At 39.4% G+C, this 19245-nt stretch overlaps 1 protein-coding gene and 1 pseudogene across 1 annotated transcript; both read left to right on the forward strand.

Annotated features, from left to right (window-relative positions):
- Positions 1-462: 462 nt before the first annotated feature.
- On the forward strand, positions 463-1350 carry OR7E188 (olfactory receptor family 7 subfamily E member 188). Its single transcript, NM_001390489.1, has one exon. The coding sequence runs from the start codon at positions 463-465 to the stop codon at positions 1348-1350; it is 888 nt and encodes a 295-aa protein (NP_001377418.1).
- On the forward strand, positions 17789-18688 carry OR7E197P (olfactory receptor family 7 subfamily E member 197, pseudogene; annotated as a pseudogene).

The raw sequence follows: 19245 nt of genomic DNA on the forward strand, positions 1-19245 counted from the left end.
TTGATTTACAGTGTTGTATTGGTTTCTGCCATACAACAATGGGAATCAGCCATAATTATACATATATTACTTTTTCTTAGAGGTGGCAGTTATCATTCTAGATTTTTTCTAAAGAGAAGACTATTTTTTACTGAGATCATGGATTTAGTATCTCCAACATTCTTGCACCTCTTTTATCCTTCAGTCCAGGACCTACGAAATAACTGTGTATAGAGAGAGGTGGAGAAGGAGAAAGCAATGAAGGAACAGTTCTGAGCAGATAGAATTTGTCACACTGAGATATATTGCTGAAGACCCTGGAGTGAATGATCTTAGAAACGAATTCCTAGAATCCAAAACACAGACACAGTACTGCATGACCATATAATTATTTCCTTTTTTCCACTAATTCTTTTCTTTTTTAAAAGGTGTCCAATCTACATAGAACCACAAAACCTAAGAAATGTATCAGAATTCTTCCTCATGGGTCTTTCAGATGATCCAGAACTTCAGCCTTTCCTCTTTGGACTATTCCTATCCATGTACCTGGTCACCATGCTGGGAAACCTACTCATCATTCTGGCAGTCTCCTCTGACCCCCACCTTCACACCCCCATGTACTTCTTCCTCTCCAACCTATCCTTGGCAGACATAGGTTTCATCTCCACCACAGTCCCCAAGATGATTGTGAACATCCAGTCTCACAGCAGAGTCATCTCCTATGCAGGCTGCCTGACACAGATGTCCATTTTTATCCTCTTTGGAGGGATGGATTGTATGCTTCTGTCTGCGATGGCCTATGACAGGTTTGTGGCCATCTGTCACCCACTGCACTACCAGGTCATCATGAACCCATGCACCTGTGGCAAATTAATTTCAGTGTCTTTTTTTGTTAGCCTTTTGAACTCCCAAGTGCAGAATTTGATTGTGTTACAACTTACCTGCTTCAAGGATGTGAAAATATCTAATTTCTTCTGTGACCCTTCTCAACTGCTCAACTTTACCTGTTCTGACATGCTCAAAAATAACATAGTCGTGTATTTTGTTGGTGCCATTTTTGGTTTTATTCCTTTCTCCGGAATCTTTTTCTCTTACTGTAAAATTCTTTCCTCTATTCTGAGAGTTCACTCATCAGGTGGGAAATACAAAGCCTTCTCCACCTGTGGCTCTCACCTGGCAGTTGTTTGCTTATTTTATGGAACAGGTCTTGGTGTGTGCCTCAGTTCAGCCATTTCACAATCTCCCAGGAAGGATGCAGTGGCCTCTGTGGTGTACACTGTGGTCACCCCCATGCTGAACCCCTTCATCTACAGCCTGAGGAACCAAGACATCAAAAGGGCCATGTGGAGGTTTCTCAGAAAAATAATCTAAGCTCAGTCCCTGTGCCACCTATTTGGAGTATAGGCTGGAAAATGCAGTAAAACTAAGCATGTTGACCTGAAATCCTACCTCTTTCATCTCATCATTTTTGTAGCTCTCATGGCCTTGATGCCTCTCCTTGCTGAACAACTGAGTGTTTCTTCTTTTGGTATTGTTTTAATGGGACTGGGGGAGACTTCTAGGATCTTTTGTCCATTTTAATCATGGCATTATTGTGTAGTTTTCATCTATGGTGATTCTATTGTTCATTATCTGTGGTCCAAGGATCCTGAAAAGATGAATAACTCTTTCTGTATATTTAAATTTCACATCTTTTTTCACAGCTCTGATGTATTTTCCATAAAATTTTCTCAAGTTTGAAGTCTATTTACACAGGCTATATGTGACATCAACCTTGGTTATTATTGAAATCATCAGGAAGTTTAAAAACACTGACACCAGCCCTGAGGAATGAGATGGGGAGGGAGGAGGGAGGGAGGTTCGGGATGGGGAACACATGTACACCCATGGTGGATTCATGTCAATGTATGGCAAAACCAATTCAATATTGTAAAGTAAAATAAATAAGTAAAACTGAGATTAAAAAAAAAAAAAAAACACAGACAACTAGGTCTCACAACCAGAGACTGATATTATACTTGAGTGTATCCTGAGGATTTTTAAAAGCACTTAAAAGGCTCCAGTCTGGACAAGGTTTAGAACTTCTGATTTCAGTCATATCTTTGATTCCAGGATGACTTGTGCACCTTGAATCCTAACAGCTCTTGGACAATGATCAGAACTCAAGGTGGGAAGATATGAAGAGCTTACGATGGCAACAGGGAATTTTCCCCTTTCTGAATCATTATTCTTCACATATAGTCTCTCTCTACACCATAGAGTTGGGTGTAAGTGCTGGATATGAAGCTACTGTCTCTGCTCCAAACTCACACTTCTGCACTTGCTTTGGGCTGGGGCTCTTAAAATCACTGCTCTGTTTACCATCTTGTGTTCTTACATTCATTCATGCATGCCCATTGCTCAATTATGTCTGACTCTTTGCAAGCCCATGGACTAGAGAAGGGATAGGCTACCCACTCCAGTATTCTTGGGCTTCCCTTGTGGGTCAGCTGGTAAAGAATCCGCCTGCAATGTGGGAGACCTGGATTTGATCCCTGGGTTGGGAAGATCCCCTGGAGAAGGGAAAGGCTACCCACTCCTGTATTCTGGCCTGGAGAATTCCTTGGAGTCACAAAAAGTTGGACATGACTGAGCAACTTCCACATTCCACTTTCACAGGCTCCTCAGTCCTTAGGATTTTCTAGGCAAGAATACTGGAGTGAGTTGCCATTTCCTTCTCCATGGGATCTTCCCAACCCCGAGTTCAAATCCATACCTCCTGCATCTCCTGCATCGCCAAGAGAATTGCTTACCACTGCACCACCAAGGAAGCCATTTAATTAAGTACCAGTTACCAACAAATGTGTACAAATCAATAGTTTTCTAATATGCCAATGTATACAATTAGAGCAAAAACTTAGAGCTGATGACATATTCAGATAAGCAAATAATAAAACCATGTAAATCTCCATCCTACAAAATGCCAACCAAAGCAAAGACTAAGGAAAAGAAAATAAGTTATCCTTGGTGGTGGCTTAGTCACTAAGTCATGTTCAACTCTTTTCGACCTCATGGACTGTAGCCTGTCAGGCTCCTCTGTCCATGGAATTTCCCAAGCAAAAATACTGGAGTGGGTTACCATTTACTTCTCCACGGGATCTTTCTGATGCCAGAATCAAATCCCAGTCTCCTGCATTGTAGGCAGATATTTTAATGACTGAGCTACAAAGATCATGAACTCCTTATTGCCAGATTCAGACTTAAATTGAAGAAAGTAGGGAAAACCACTAGACCGTTCAGGTATGACCTAAATCAAGTCCCTTATGATCATACAGTGGAAGTGAGAAATAGATTTAAGGGACTAGATCTGATAGATAGAGTGCCTGATGAACTATGGACTGAGGTTCATGACATTGTACAGAAGACAGGGATCAGACCATCCCCATGGAAAAGAAATGCAAAAAAGCAAAATGGCTGTCTGGGGAGGCCTTACAAATAGCTGTGAAAAGAAGAGAAGCGAAAAGCAAAGGAGAAAAGGAAAGATATAAGCATCTGAATGCAGAGTTCCAAAGAATAGCAAGGAGACATAAGAAAGCCTTCCTCAGATATCAATGCAAAGAAATAGAGGAAAACAACAGAATGGGAAAGACTAGAGATCTCTTCAAGAAAACTAGAGATACCAAGGTAACATTTCATGTAAAGATGGGCTTGATAAAGGACAGAAATGGTATGGACCTAACAGAAGAAGAAGATATTAAGAAGAGGTGGCAAGATACACAGAAGAACTGTACAAAAAAGATCTTCACGATCCAGATAATCACGATGGTGTGATCAGTCATCTAGAGCCAGACATCCTGGAATGTGAAGTCAAGTGGGCCTTAGAAAGCATCACTACAAACAAAGCTAGTGGAGGTGATGGAATTTCAGTTGAGCTATTTCAAATCCTGAAAGATGATGCTGTGAAAGTGCTGCACTCAATATGCCAGCAAATTTGGGAAACTCAGCAGTGGCCACAGGACTGGAAAAGGTCAGCTTTCATTCCAGTCCCAAAGAATGCTCAAACTACTGCACAATTGCACTCATCTCACATGCTAGTAAAGTAATGCTCAGATTTCCCAGCACCACTTGTTAAAGTGATTGTCTTTAATCCATTGTATATTCTTGCCTCCTTTGTCAAAGATAAGGTGTCCATATGTGCGTGGATTTATCTCTGGGCTTTCTATTTTATTCCATTGATCTATATTTCTGTCTTTGTGCCAGTACCATACTGTCTTGATAACTGTGGCTTTGTAGTAGAGCCTGAAGTCAGGTAGGTTGATTCCTCCAGTTCCATTCTTCTTTCTCAAGATCACTTTGGCTATTCGAGGTTTTTTGTTTTTCCATACAAATTGTGAAATTATTTGTTCTAGCTCTGTGAAGAATACTGTTGGTAGCTTGATAGGGATTGCATTGAATCTATAGATTGCTTTGGGTAGTATACTCATTTTCACTATATTGATTCTTCCAATCCATGAACATGGTATATTTCTCCATCTATTAGTGTCCTCTTTGATTTCTTTCACCAGTGTTTTATACTTTTCTATATATAGGTCTTTAGTTTCTTTAGGTAGATATATTCCTAAGTGTTTTATTCTTTTTGTTGCAATGGTGAATGGAATTGTTTCCTTAATTTCTCTCTCTGTTTTCTCATTATTAGCGTATAGGAATGCAAGGGATTTCTGTGTGTTGATTTTATATCCTGCAACTTTACTATAGTCATTGATTAGTTCTAGTAATTTTCTGGTGGAATCTTTAGGGTTTTCTATGTAGAGGATCATGTCATCTGCAAATAGTGAGAGTTTTACTTCTTCTTTTCCAATTTGGATTCCTTTTATTGCTTTTTCTGCTCTGATTGCTGTGGCCAAAACTTCCAAAACTATGTTGAATAGTAATGGTGAAAGTGGGCACCCTTGTCTTGTTCCTGACTTTAGAGGAAATGCTTTCAATTTTTCACCATTGAGGATAATGTTTGCTGTGGGTTTGTCATATATAGCTTTTATTATGTTGAGGTATGTTCCTTCTATTCCTGCTTTCTGGAGAGTTTTTATCATAAATGGATGTTGAATTTTGTCAAAGGCTTTCTCTGCATCTATTGAGATAATCATATGGTTTTTATTTTTCAATTTGTTAATGTGGTGTATTACATTGATTGATTTGCGGATATTGAAGAATACTTGCATCCCTGGGATAAAGCCCACTTGATCATGGTGTATGATCTTTTTAATGTGTTGTTGGATTCTGATTGCTAGGATTTTGTTAAGGATTTTTGCATCTATGTTCATCAGTGATATTGGCCTGTAGTTTTCTTTTTTTGTGGCATCTTTGTCAAGTTTTGGTATTAGGGTGATGGTGGCCTCATAGAATGAGTTTGGAAGTTTACCTTCCTCTGCAATTTTCTGGAAGAGTTTGAGCAGGATAGGTGTCAGCTCTTCTCTAAATTTTTGGTAGAATTCAGCTGTGAAGCCGTCTGGACTGGGGCTTTTGTTTGCTGGAAGATTTTTGGTTACAGTTTCAATTTCCATGCTTGTGATGGGTCTGTTAAGATTTTCTATTTCTTCCTGGTCGAGTTTTGGAAAGTTGTACTTTTCTAAGAATTTGTCCATTTCTTCCACGTTGTCCATTTTATTGGCACAACCACGTGTAAAAGAATGAAACTAGACCACTTTCTAACACCATACACAAAAATAAACTCAAAATGGATTAAAGATCTCAACATAAGACCAGAAACTATAAAACTCCTAGAGGAGAACATAGGCAAAACACTCTCTGACATACATCACAGCAGGATCCTCTATGACCCACCTCCCAGAATATTGGAAATAAAAGCAAAAATAAACAAATGGGACCTAATTAACCTTAAAAGCTTCTGCACATCAAAGGAAACTATAAGCAAGGTGAAAAGACAGCCTTCAGAATGGGAGAAAATAATAGCAAATAAAGCAACTGACAAACAACTAATCTCAAAAATATACAAGCAACTCCTCCAGCTCAACTCCAGAAAAATAAATGACCCAATCAAAAAATGGGCCAAAGATCTAAATAGACATTTCTCCAAAGAAGACATACAGATGGCTAACAAACACATGAAAAGATGCTCAACATCACTCATTATCAGAGAAATGCAAATCAAAACCACTGTGAGGTACCATTTCACACCAGTCAGAATGGCTGCGATCCAAAAGTCTACAAATAATAAATGCTGGAGAGGGTGTGGAGAAAAGGGAACCCTCTTACACTGTTGGTGGGAATGCAAACTAGTACAGCCACTATGGAGAACAGTGTGGAGACTCCTTAAAAAACTGGAAATAGAACTGCCTTATGATCCAGCAATCCCACTGCTGGGCATACACACTGAGGAAACCAGAAGGGAAAGAGACACGTGTACCCCAATGTTCATCGCAGCACTGTTTATAATAGCCAGGACATGGAAGCAACCTAGATGTCCATCAGCAGATGAATGGATAAGAAAGCAGTGGTACATATACACAATGGAGTATTACTCAGCCATTAAAAAGAATACATTTGAATCAGTTCTAATGAGGTGGATGAAACTGGAGCCTATTATACAGAGTGAAGTAAGCCAGAAGGAAAAACACCAATACAGTATACTAATACATATATATGGAATTTAGAAAGATGGTAACAATAACCCTGTATACGAGACAGCAAAAGAGACACTGATGTAGAGAACAGGCTTATGGACTCTGTGGGAGAGGGAGAGGGTGGGAAGATTTTGGAGAATGGCATTGAAACATGTGAAATGTCATGTATGAAACGAGATGCCAGTCCCGGTTCAATGCACAATGCTTGATGCTTGGGACTGGTGCACTGGGACGACCCAGAGGGATGGTATGGGGAGGGAGGAGGGAGGAGGGTTTATTTTTAAAAATAAAGAAATTAAAAAAAAAAAAAAAAAAAGATCTTGTCAAAAAAAAAAAAGAAGAATACATTTGAATCAGTTCTAATGAGGTGGATGAAACTGGAGCCTATTATACAGAGTGAAGTAAGCCAGAAGGAAAAACATAAATACCGTATACTAACGCATATATATGGAATTTAGAAAGATGGTAACAATAACCTGGTGTACGAGACAGCAAAAGAGACACTGATGTATAGAACAGTCTTATGGACTCTGTGGGAGAGGGAGAGGGTGGGAAGATTTGGGAGAGTGACATTGAAACATGTAGAATATCATGTAAGAAACGAGTTGCCAGTCCATGTTCGATGCGCGATACTGGATGCTTGGGGCTGGTGCACTGGGACGACCCAGAGGGATGGTGTGGGGAGGGAGGAGGAAGGAGGGTTCAGGATGGGGAACACATGTATACCTGTGGTGGATTCATTTTGATATTTGGCAAAACTAATACAATTATGTAAAGTTTAAAAATAAAATAAAATTTTAAAAAAAATAATAAAGTAATGCTCAAAATTCTCCAAGCCAGGCTTCAGCAATAAATGAACTGTGAACTTCCAGATGTTCAAGCTGGTTTCAGAAAAGTCAGAGGAACCAGAGATCAAATTCCCAACATCCACTGCATCATCGAAAAAGCAAGGCAGTTCCAGAAAAACATCTATTTTTGCTTTATTGATTATGACAAAGCTTTTGACTGTGTGGATGCCAATAAACTGTGAACAATTCTGAAAAAGATAGGAATATCAGACCACCTGACCTGCCTCTTGAGAAACCTATATGCAGGTCAGGAACAACAGTTCGAACTGGACATGGAACAAAAGACTGGTTCCAGATAGGAAAAGGAGTATGTCAAGGTTGTATATTGTTACCCTGCTTATTTAACTTCTATGCAGAGTACATCATGAGAAACGCTGGACTGGAGGAAGCACAAGCTGGAATCAAGATTTCTGGGAGAAATATCAATAACCTCAGATATGCAGATGACACCACCCTTATGGTGGAAAGTGAAGAGGAACTAAAGAGCCTCTTGATGAAAGTGAAAATGGAGAGTGAAAAAGTTGGCTTAAAGCTCAACATTCAGAAAACGAAGATCATGGCATCCGGTCCCATCACTTCATGGGAAATAGATGGGGAAAGAGTAGAAACAGTGTCAGACTTTATGTTTTGGGGGCTCCAAAATCACTGCAGATGGTGATTGCAGCCATGAAATTAAAAGATGCTTACTCCTTGGAAGGAAAGTTATGACCAACCTAGATAGCATATTCAAAAGCAGAGACATTACTTTGCCAACAAAAGTCCATCTAGTCTAGGCTATGGTTTTTCCAGTGGTCATGTACGGATGTGAGAGGTGGACTGTGAAGAAAGCTGAGCACCAAAGAATTGTTGCTTTTGAACTGTGGTGTTGGAGAAGACTCTTGAGAGTGCCTTGGACTGCAAGGAGATTCAACCAGTCCATTCTAAAGTAGATCAGTCCTGGGTGTTCTTTGGAAGGAATGATGCTAAAGCTGAAACTCCAGTACTTTGGCCACCTCATGCGCAGAGTTGACTCATTGGAAAAGACTCTGATGCTGGGAGGGATTGGGGGCAAGAGGAGAAGGGGACGACAGAGGATGAGATGGCTGGATGGCATCACTGACTTGATGGACGTGAGTTTGAGTGAACTCCGGTAGTTGGTGATGGACAGGGAGGCCTGGCTTACTGCAATTCACGGGGTCGCAGAGTTGGACATGACTGAGCGACTGAACTGAACTGAACTGAGCTACAAAGAAAGTTCCCAGTTATACTTAGAGACAAATAATAACTGAGAAAATGGAAACGGTATTACATCCTTGGTGTAGACCTAATGCTGCATGTATTTCACATGAAATACAATGGATTTACAGATATCAAAATTTCATGTTAAAGTGGTTAAAAAAACAAAAACCTGAAATTTATGATAAAATCCTGCTAATTGGAAGGAAGAAGTAAAAGTGGACCTCCACCTGAGGAGAGAGGATCCCAGACCCTCCTAAGGATATTCACTTTTCTTTTTTTTTCCCCTTTTCCACTAATATTAAAAAGGAGATTGGGACAACATGGACCAACTGGCTAATTATACCCTTTGTGCATTAAGCCCTAGGTCATATCAATGTAAATAATTGGCTGGTGCCATCTACACATTAGTTTGCCAGTTCTAAGTGTGTGGATCTATACCTGTGTCTCCTCCATTTGGAAGCACCTGCATTGGACGTTCCCCACCTGAGTCTGTCTTCCTGCCCATCCTGAGAAGGGACCCTGAGAGTTCGTCACACATCAGGCAGGAGAGGGGTCATGAGTCTATGCTCTTTGGTCATGCTCCAGCAGAGATGCAGCCCAGCCCAGTAAGTGTTGAAGGGGAGACAGTGATTGAAGGAGGAACCACTGGGAGCAATATTTTCTGTTCAGGAGGAACAAACATGACAATAGAGATGGAAAGTTGAGAGGGCACTGATATACAAGATTTTGGATCAGAGCCCTATGAAGTTTAAGTTCTTGGTTCTGATTAGGTTGTTAGAACTCTCATTCAGAGGTCTAATTCTTGGTTCTGATTCTGGCTGGCATTTCTCCAACTATAGCAGCACATGGGTCTCTAAACTTCACATAAGCAGTTCTAATGATCCTGAAAGCAGTGATGAGGATGATAAGGAAGATAACATTAACCATAATATCATGTACTGTTGCTGAGGTCATCCCCAGAGCCAGGCACTGAGGTCTGTGTTTTATGTATGTTGTTTGATTTCATCTGCATAACCCCTCCAAATTATAAGTACAGACACATTATTAATACTTGTTTTAGCTGCGCTGGGTCTTCATTGCTGCACGCAGACTTTTCTAGTTGCAGAAAGAGGGGGCTACTCTCTAGTTGCAGTGCTCTGGCTTCTCATTGCTGTGGCTTCTCTTGTGGAGCATGGGCTCAAGGAGCATGGACTCAGTAGTTGTGGCAGATGGGCTTACTTGTCCCAGGGCATGTGGGATCCTGGGACAGGAATCAAACCCATGTCCCCTACATTGGCAGGTGGATTCTTAACCACTGAACCATCAGAGAAGCCCTCATTAGCATTTTAAGAAAAGGAAAGGCTCACAGCATTTTCTGCAACTTTTACCAGGTCATGAGTTAGAAAGGGTTGAAGCCAGATTTGAAGCCAGTGAATCTGGGCAGATTTCCTCCAGACAAAGGGCACCTAGATAGTGCCCCCTGCAAACCCAGAGCGACATGACTGGGCAGTCCTGGAAGAGACTGCCTGCTTGCCACACCCTTCCCTTTGGAGTTTTCCAGAGGACACAAAGGCTGCACTTGCTGCATCACTCATAGGAAGGAGGGGTGGGTGAGATCACCAGCAAACTCACTGATAGAAGGAACCCAGACACTTCAAGGCAGATTTATCTGCTTATCCTGCTCCTGGATTTTAACTGTTCACTTCCTCACCCACATTTATAATCCACCTACTCAATCACAAAAGGAAATATAAAGTCAGAGTCTTGTTGTTCATCTTTACTCAGAAAATAAAAACATCAATAAATAGACCTCAGACATATCTCTGATTAGACCTTGGTACCTTTGTCTTCCCTGGTGACTCAGACTGTAAAGAATCTGCCTTCAATGGAGGAGACCTGGGTTCAATCCCTGGGTTGGGAAGATCCCCTAGAGAAGGAAATGGCAAGTCATTCCTCTTTCCTTACCTGGAGACTTTCATGGACAGAGGCTACAGTTGGACATGACTGAGACTAACCTTTTCACATTTTCATCTTTGCTTAAACCTTTCAGAAAGTCTGGAAACAACAAAATTAGTGTGTGGAACTCAGAGACTGACAATTTGTTTTTGAATCCTGTGTGCTCCCCTTATTCTTAGCATATTATGGGGCAATTTCATAGTATCTCTGAGATATCTGAGTATCATAGTATCTCTGAGTATCTCTGAGGGTTGTCAAATGTGTTGATTCCTTATTGATACAACGCCACTGAAGTAAGACTAAACAAATAATGGATGCCTTCTATGCAATAACTATGTGAAATGACTGAGGCTCATTTATTTCTGATTCCCCAGACCCTATACTTTGTTGTTACAGAGGAAGCACCAAGAATTTTTTAAAAAAAATTAAATATTGAACAAATTCTTTCATTTTTAATAGAAAAAAAAGTTAAGCAATATGACTTCCACACCATAGACTTGTTCCTGAAAGGTAGGGTCTGGCTGCTCACTGCTCAAAAGCCAATAAACAGGCCAGATTGATGGAAAGGAAAATTTGCTTTACTTCAGATATAGGCAACTGGTGGGTGGTAGCAGGAGGAGAAGGGGACGACAGAGGATGAGATGGCTGGATGGCATCACTGACTCGATGAACATGAGTCTGGGTGAACTCTGGGAGTTGGTGATGGACAGGGAGGCCTGGCGTGCTGCGATTCATGGGGTCGCAAAGAGTAGGACACGACTGAGCGACTGAACTGAACTGAACTGACATCTATCCAAAGGCTGACTCCCCTTCACTGACAGTCAGTAGGGAAGAGTTTTATAGACTGAGGGAGGGGGCTACATGTGGAAATAGTACAGTCAGCTCTGACAGTCATCTTCAAATTGGTCACTGATGGTCTGACCAGCATCATCATAGTTGTTTTAGGTACAGTTAATCTTCATTTTCAGAGTCAGTTTGTTTTCATTTCTTTGAGGCCAGTTCTCGGAACTGTGGCAGCATATGTCATGGCTACAGTCTGATCCATGTAGTTAACTTCTCCACCTGGTGAGGGTTTCAGTAAGACAGTTCACAGAATAAGGCTCAGAATATCATCTATAGCCCTCGAGGAGGAACTAAAGGTCCTTGACTATACTTAATGAATATTATTATTATTTGGTCTCCTTTGACTGTTTTCCTTGTTTTTGCATGTTCTCGTTTCTCTAATTACACTTATTCTTTGACTAAAGTTTTTCCACAGTCAAAAGGCAGGCAGAAGATATGGAGGGAAGGACCACAGGGTCCTGCTGTGTTTCATCCTTTTCAGAATGTCCCATAGGACCAGAGACAAGATAAAATAGTGCTTGTTTGTGTCTAGGTCATGAACTTTCAATGAGACCTATTATCTTCCATTTAATAGCATCTGCAGGATTCAATGATTGAAAAAGCATTGCAGAAATTTTCATAAATATGGAGAAAAAAGAGTCAGGAAAGAAGGACATGGTACATCTAATTGCATGAACTGAGACATATTTTATATTTCATTTCATTCCATGCTGTGATGCTCTGAGACAGGAAAGGCTTTGATCTCTTTGCCATATAAACCAGAAAACATCATTAAATCTGGTATTGCATTTCATTACTAAACACATTATCTTAACAATGCTTTAAATTCTTTATTAAATGACCAAATATGTATAAGTTCCAAACGTGTCTTGGCTATGACATAATTGCAGAAGTGGATGTTAGACTCTTTTTTTCCAGAAAGGAACAGAAGCACAGAGAGGTGGAAGCACACTCCACATACAGGGGGTAAAAGACAAAAGGATTAAAACCTTGATCTAGGTTTTAGGGAAGATCCAGGACTAAAACTGTGACAAATCCACCTATTGTCAGTCCCCTCCACCGTAGCTCATAAGCATTTCTTTTCTAACCTGCTCTATTGGTCCAGGATGTGAAATGAAGGTAGGAGAACTGATTCATTCTCTTTTGGTTTAGTGAGTCTACCTGTGAATTATGGGAATGAGGCAGTAATTTACATGAACTATATCGACACTAACATGGTAGATTATTGAGTTTTCTATGAACAGTCATGTTTTGCAGTCCAGCATTGATTTCTATGGTTGAAAATATTATGTATAAAAGATGAAAATGCTATTTGCACATATTAAGTAATTGTCACCAGGTACTTAGTTTATAGAAAATGATTTTTGTATTGCAACAAATACAGAAAGTTAACATTAGCAGAAGATATTAGGAAGAGATGGCAAGAATACACAGAATAACTGTACAAAAAAGATCTTCACGACCCAGATAATCACGATGGTGTGATCACTGACCTAGAGCCAGACATCCTGGAATGTGAAGTCAAGTGGGCCTTAGAAAGTATCACTATGAACAAAGCTAGTGGAGGTGATAGAATTTCAGTTGAGCTATTCCAAATCCTGAAAGATGATGCTGTGAAAGTGCTGCACTCAATATGCCAGCAAATCTGGAAAATTCAGCAGTGGCCACAACTGGAAAAGGTCAGTTTTCTTTCCAATCCCAAAGAAAGGCAATGCCAAAGAATGCTCAAACTACCACACAATTGCACTCATCTCACACGCTAGTAAAGTAATGCTCAAAATTCTCCAAGCCAGGCTTCAGCAATATGTGAACCGTGAACTTCCTGATGTTCAAGCTGGTTTTAGAAAAGGCAGAGGAACCAGAGATCAAATTGCCAACATCCGCTGGATCATGGAAAAAGCAAGAGAGTTCCAGAAAAACATCTATTTCTGCTTAATTGACTATGCCAAAGCCTTTGACTGTGTGGATCACAATAAACTGTGGAAAATTCTGAAAGAGATGGGAATACCAGACCACCTGATCTGCCTCTTGAGAAATTTGTATGCAGGTCAGGAAGCAACAGTTAGAACTGGACATGGAACAACAGACTGGTTCCAGATAGGAAAAGGAGTACGTCAAAGCTGTATATTGTCACCCCGTTTATTTAACTTATGTGCAGAGTACATCATGAGAAACACTGGACTGGAAGAAACACAAGCTGGAATCAAGACTGATGGGAGAAATATCAATAACCTCAGATATACAGCTGACACCACCCTTACGGCAGAAAGTGAAGAGGAACTCAAAAGCCTCTTGATGAAAGTGAAAGAGGAGAGTGAAAAAGTTGGCTTAAAGCTCAACATTCAGAAAACGAAGATCATGGCATCCGGTCCCATCACTTCATGGGAAATAGATGGGGAAAGAGTAGAAACAGTGTCAGACTTTCTTTTTGGGGGGCTCCAAAATCACTGCAGATGGTGACTGCAGCCATGAAATTAAAAGACGCTTACTCCTTGGAAGGAAAGTTATGACCAACCTAGATAGCATATTCAAAAGCAGAGACATTACTTTGCCAACAAAGGTCTGGCTAGTCAAGGCTATGGTTTTTCCAGTGGTCATGTATGGATGTGAGAGTCGGACTGTGAAGAAGGCTGAGTGCCAAAGAATTGATGCTTTTGAACTGTGGTGTTGGAGAAGACTCTTAAGAATCCCTTGGACCGCAAGGAGATCCAACCAGCCCATTCTGAAGGAGATCAGCCCTGGGTGTTCTTTGGAAGGAATGATGCTAAAGCTGAAACTCCAGTACTTTGGCCACCTCATGCAAAGAGTTGACTTATTGGAAAAGACTCTGATGCTGGGAGGGATTGGGGGCAGGAGGAGAAGGGGACGACAGAGGATGAGATGGCTGGATGGCATCACTGACTCAATGGATGTGAGTCTCAGTTAACTCCGGGAGTTGGTGATGGACAGGGAGGCCTGGCGTGCTGCGATTCATGGGGTCGCAAAGAGTCGGACATGACTGAACAACTGATCTGATCTGATCTGAACATTAATAAACCTGATTATATACCAATTGTTAGAAATTGAAAAACTAATCACCACTCACATAATATATACAAGTTCTCATCATACAATACAAAGAAAGATACAAGAATTTTTGTAGGATTATTTGAGAATGTGTGTATGTGTTAAGTCATTTCAGGCATGTCTCTTTTCAACTCCATGGACTATAACATGCCAGGCTCCTCTATCCATGGGATTCTCCAGGCAAGAATACTGAAGTGGATTACCATGCCCTTTCCAGGTTATCTGAGAATAAACTAATATAAGTAATATGACAAATATGGTATATATATAATGTAAATTAAATATTTATTTAATATATAAATTAAATATATCAAATTATATATTATTGCATTTTAAATGAATTCAAAACATATATTTTAAATTTTTAAATTTAAATCAATACATATAAACATAAATTTATGCAATAAAGAAAATATTGTATATCCTTACATGATAATGTGCATCAGGTAAATGTTTGAAGTAGTTTTATGTATTTCACAAGGAGACTTAACCTCAAAGTTGTGGTAAACAAGAGCATCTTAGAGGCAATAAGGGTAGTATTCTGTTTAAGGAAGATTTTAAGAAGCTAGTTATGGATACATAAATGAAATTGACATTATGGAAACACTGACAAGGAAATAATACTCATCAACTTCATGACACTGGTTCCTTTTGGGGATGTGTATGCAGAGGAATGAGATGGAGCTGAAATTCCAAGAAAAGTTAAACCATATCATTAATATTTCAAATCTTTATCAAGTATGAGATTGAAGCATATACTAATTAATGTTTATATTTTAAAAATAAGTAGCGGGTATTGATGAGAATAATAATAGGTAATATTCATGGAGCTTTATATAAGTTGGGCGATATTTTAAGGCAGTGTTTATGAAGTCCAGCTTCACATTAGGGTGACCAAAAAGCACACATGTAGAGATACTGAAATTCATTCTAGATGAAGCTAGGGTTGTTGTGTATTTTAAAATAAGCACATGCAAATCATCAATCAAATGGACACAGAAGTATAAGATTGCAATTCCTTTATTAGGAAGCACTGATATGAAATTCTGTTAACTAGACTTAGAGGGGGCTTCCCCGTTGGCTCAGTGGTAAAGAACCCACCTGCCAGCACAGGAGATGTGAGAGACGAGAGACTCGGGTTCAATCCCTGGGTCAGGAAGATCCCTGGAGGAGGGTATGGCAACCCACTCCAGTCTTCTTGCCTGGAGAATCACTTGGACAGAGGAGCCTGGGGGGGCTACAGTCCGTAGGGTCACAAAGAGTCAGACATGACTGAAGCAAGTTAGCAGGCATGCACACATGCAGAGGTCTGCATTCTCACCTGGCTGTAGGAATTTTCCTTATGCTAAGCTCTTCAATGTAAATAAGAGTTTATGATCAGGAAAATAAGACTACCAGGTATATGAAAATGTGCTCAACATTGCTAATATCAGGAAAAGTTGGTCAAAATCTACATTAAATATCGCCTCACATCTGTTAGGATGGCTACTATTTAAAAACAACAACAAATGTTGGTGAGGGTGTGGAGGGAAGAAAACCCTTGTACCTGGTTGATGGGAAAAAACATTTGTACAGCTATTACAGAAAACAGAAAGGAGGTTTCTTTAAAAATTAAAAAAAGGAGCAAACTGAAGTAGAACTACCTTAGGATCCAGCACACCACGTCATGGTAGATGCCAAAGAAATGAAGTCAGAACCTCAAAGAGATATCTACACTCCCCTGTCATTGTGATATTATTTGAAATAGTGAAAGTATGAAAACGTGTCTGTTGACAGATGAGCAGGTAGAAAAATATGGTGTGTATATAAAGACAATAGACTATTACTCAACCATACGAAGAAGGAAATCCTGCCATTTGTGACAACATGGATGGATCTGGAGAATATTATGCTTTTTAAAATATATACACCAGACACAGTCAGTCAAATTCACTATGATCTCACTTAGGTGTAGAAGAAAATTGAACTCTTAGGACCATAGATTAGAACTGTAGTTGTGAGGACTTGTGGTAAGGAAAGTGAGAAATGTTAGAAAAAGGGTACAAACTTTCAGTTATAAATTGAATAAATTCTGGGATCTAATAAATAGCCTGGTTACTATAGCTAATAATTCTGGTTGTGTTCATGAAATCTGCTAAGAGAGATTTGCTTAACTGGTACTACACACACACACAAATAGAAAATATGTGAGCTTCCAGATACATTACTTAACTTGACTGTGGTAATTATTCTCCATGTGTATGTGTATTAAATCATCATTTTGTACATCTTTTAAAGACTTTCAAGTGGCACAACCCAAATATGCATTTTGTCAATAATTTCAATAAACTGAAAAAAAAAAAAAAACAATGAAGCAATATTTTTCTGCCAGTACAGAACAGAGTCCAAAAATGTAAAGTGGTCTCACACATCAGACATTTAATCGAGATGGTACTGAAAAAAAAAAAGAGAGAGACTGTATTGAAACAAATAATCTGTATAAGATAAAAAATTTCAAGGGGGTTTCTTAAATTTCATTATCATGTAATCATTGACAATGCTGTGCACAGGAATACCATCTTTGTAGTCACCAACACATTAGATCATGTGCAGTTAATTAAACAATATTGATTGAAATTTGACCTCCTCCAAAGGTATGACGTATATACTAAATGAGTTCTAGAAGATAACCTCTAATATTTGAGTAATCGCTATTTCATGAAGGAGGGAAGACAGAAAATCAAAGATGATAAAACTCTGAATATCAAATAAACTGTGTTCTGATTATGAATATTCATTTTTAATTCAGAATCCAGATGACATAGTCCTGCATTTCATAGATATTTCTAAATATTCTAAATGAAGGAAATGCCTAAAACTGTATTTGAAGAAAATAAGATTTATATAAATGACTTAATTTCTTTATATTTTAATTATTATATATTTTCTTAGAAGGGGAAGGGAATCTCTCATTATATGTTATTTCTAAAGAAGTAGGCTATATTTAACTAAGATCATAGATATATTAACTCTAATGTTCTTGCTTCCTTTCACTTTTCATGAAGTTTTATAATCTAAGAGTTTATAGACAGACGTGTGTAATACAGAAATCACGGATGAAAAATTCTAAGCAAATAGAATTTGTCACAGTGAGAAACACTGCTGAAGGAACAACGGTGTATAATCTTAGAAATGAGTTGGTTGAATCCAAAATATAGACATAGTGCTACATGACAGTTTATGTATTTCCTATTTTTCCAGTCGTCTTTTTGTTTCCCAAAGATAGCCAAGCTACATAGAACTGGAAATCTAACCACTGTCTCAAAATTCTTCCTCCTGGGCCTCTCAATGATCCAGAACTTCAGCCTTTCCTCTTTGGACTCTTCCTGTCCATGTACCTGGTCACCGTGCTGGGGAACCTACTCATCATCCTGGCTGTCACCTCTGACCCTCACCTCCACACCCCCATGTACTTCTTCCTCTCCAACCTGTCCTTGGCTAACATTGGTTTCATCTCCAACACCATCCCTAAGATGACTGTGAACATCCAAACTAATAGCAGTGTCACCCTCTATGCAGGCTGCCTGACAACAGATCTCTACTTTTATGTTTTGGGGTACATGGATAGTACTCTTCTTCCTGTGATGGCCTATGACAGGCTTGTGGCCACCTGTCACCCACTGCACTACAGGGTTGTCATGAACCCGCGCCTCTGTTGCTCCTTAGTTTTGGTGTCTATTTTGGTTAGCCTTTTGGATTCTCAGGTTCAGAATCTGATTATGTTACAACTTATCTGCTTCTAGGATGTAGAAATCTCTAGTTTATTCTGTGACCCTTCTCTGCTCTGACACACAAAGAGTATAGTCAGGTGTATTATTGGTGCCATCTCTGTTTTTCTCCCTACATCAGGAATCTTTTTTTCTTACTATAAAATTCTTGTCTCTTTTCTGAGGGTGCCCTCATCAGGTGGGATATATAAAGACTTCTCCACCAGTGGTTCTCACCTGACAGTTGCTTGCTTATTTTAAGGAACAGACCTTGGTGAGTACCTCAGCTCAGCTGTTTAACAATCTCAGGAAGGATGCAGTGGCCTCAGTGGTATAAACTGTGGTCACCCTTATGCTGAATCCCTTCATCTACAGTATAAGGAACAGAGACATCAAAAGGGCCACGTGTAGGTTCCTCAGCAAAACCTTCTCATCTTAAGATCTGGCCACCCATAGAAAAGGTAGCAAAACTAAACCTGGAGATCTGAAAATTTTACCTCTCTCATGATGTCATTTTGCAACTCTTTTTTTTAAATTTTATTTTATTTAACTTTACAATATTGTATTGGTTTTGCCATATATCAAAATGAATCTGCCACAGGTATGACCTACATTCCTTTCTTTGTGTTACACCTGAATATTGCTTCTCTTTTATGGTTTAACATGACAGCAGGGAGTTTTAGGATCCTTTGTGTATCATAATCACTCTTTGCCTAAATCTCATTCTATCTACAGAGATTCTATGATGTTTCTTTGGTGCTGAAGCAGCTTCAAACAATGATTAATTCCCTTTAGATGTGTTGAAAATTTACAAGTTTTCCACAACTCTTATGTCTTTTCCATAGGAAATTCTATTTCTATTTTTCAGATATCTGCATGCAGTTATATTTGAGGATGCACATCACTGTGCACTGTTTCTCAACCTTGGCTTTTATCAAAAACATCTAGGAAATTTAAAACTACTGACCCTGAGTCTCACCACTAGACACT

The sequence above is a fragment of the Bos taurus genome, chromosome 7, assembly GCF_002263795.3.
Source record: "Bos taurus isolate L1 Dominette 01449 registration number 42190680 breed Hereford chromosome 7, ARS-UCD2.0, whole genome shotgun sequence".
Classification (NCBI taxonomy): Eukaryota; Metazoa; Chordata; class Mammalia; order Artiodactyla; family Bovidae; genus Bos; species Bos taurus.

Excerpts from the sequence above, each read along its gene's own strand:
- OR7E188 (NM_001390489.1), top strand. The coding sequence starts at position 463 with ATGGGTCTTTCAGATGATCCAGAACTTCAGCCTTTCCTCTTTGGACTA.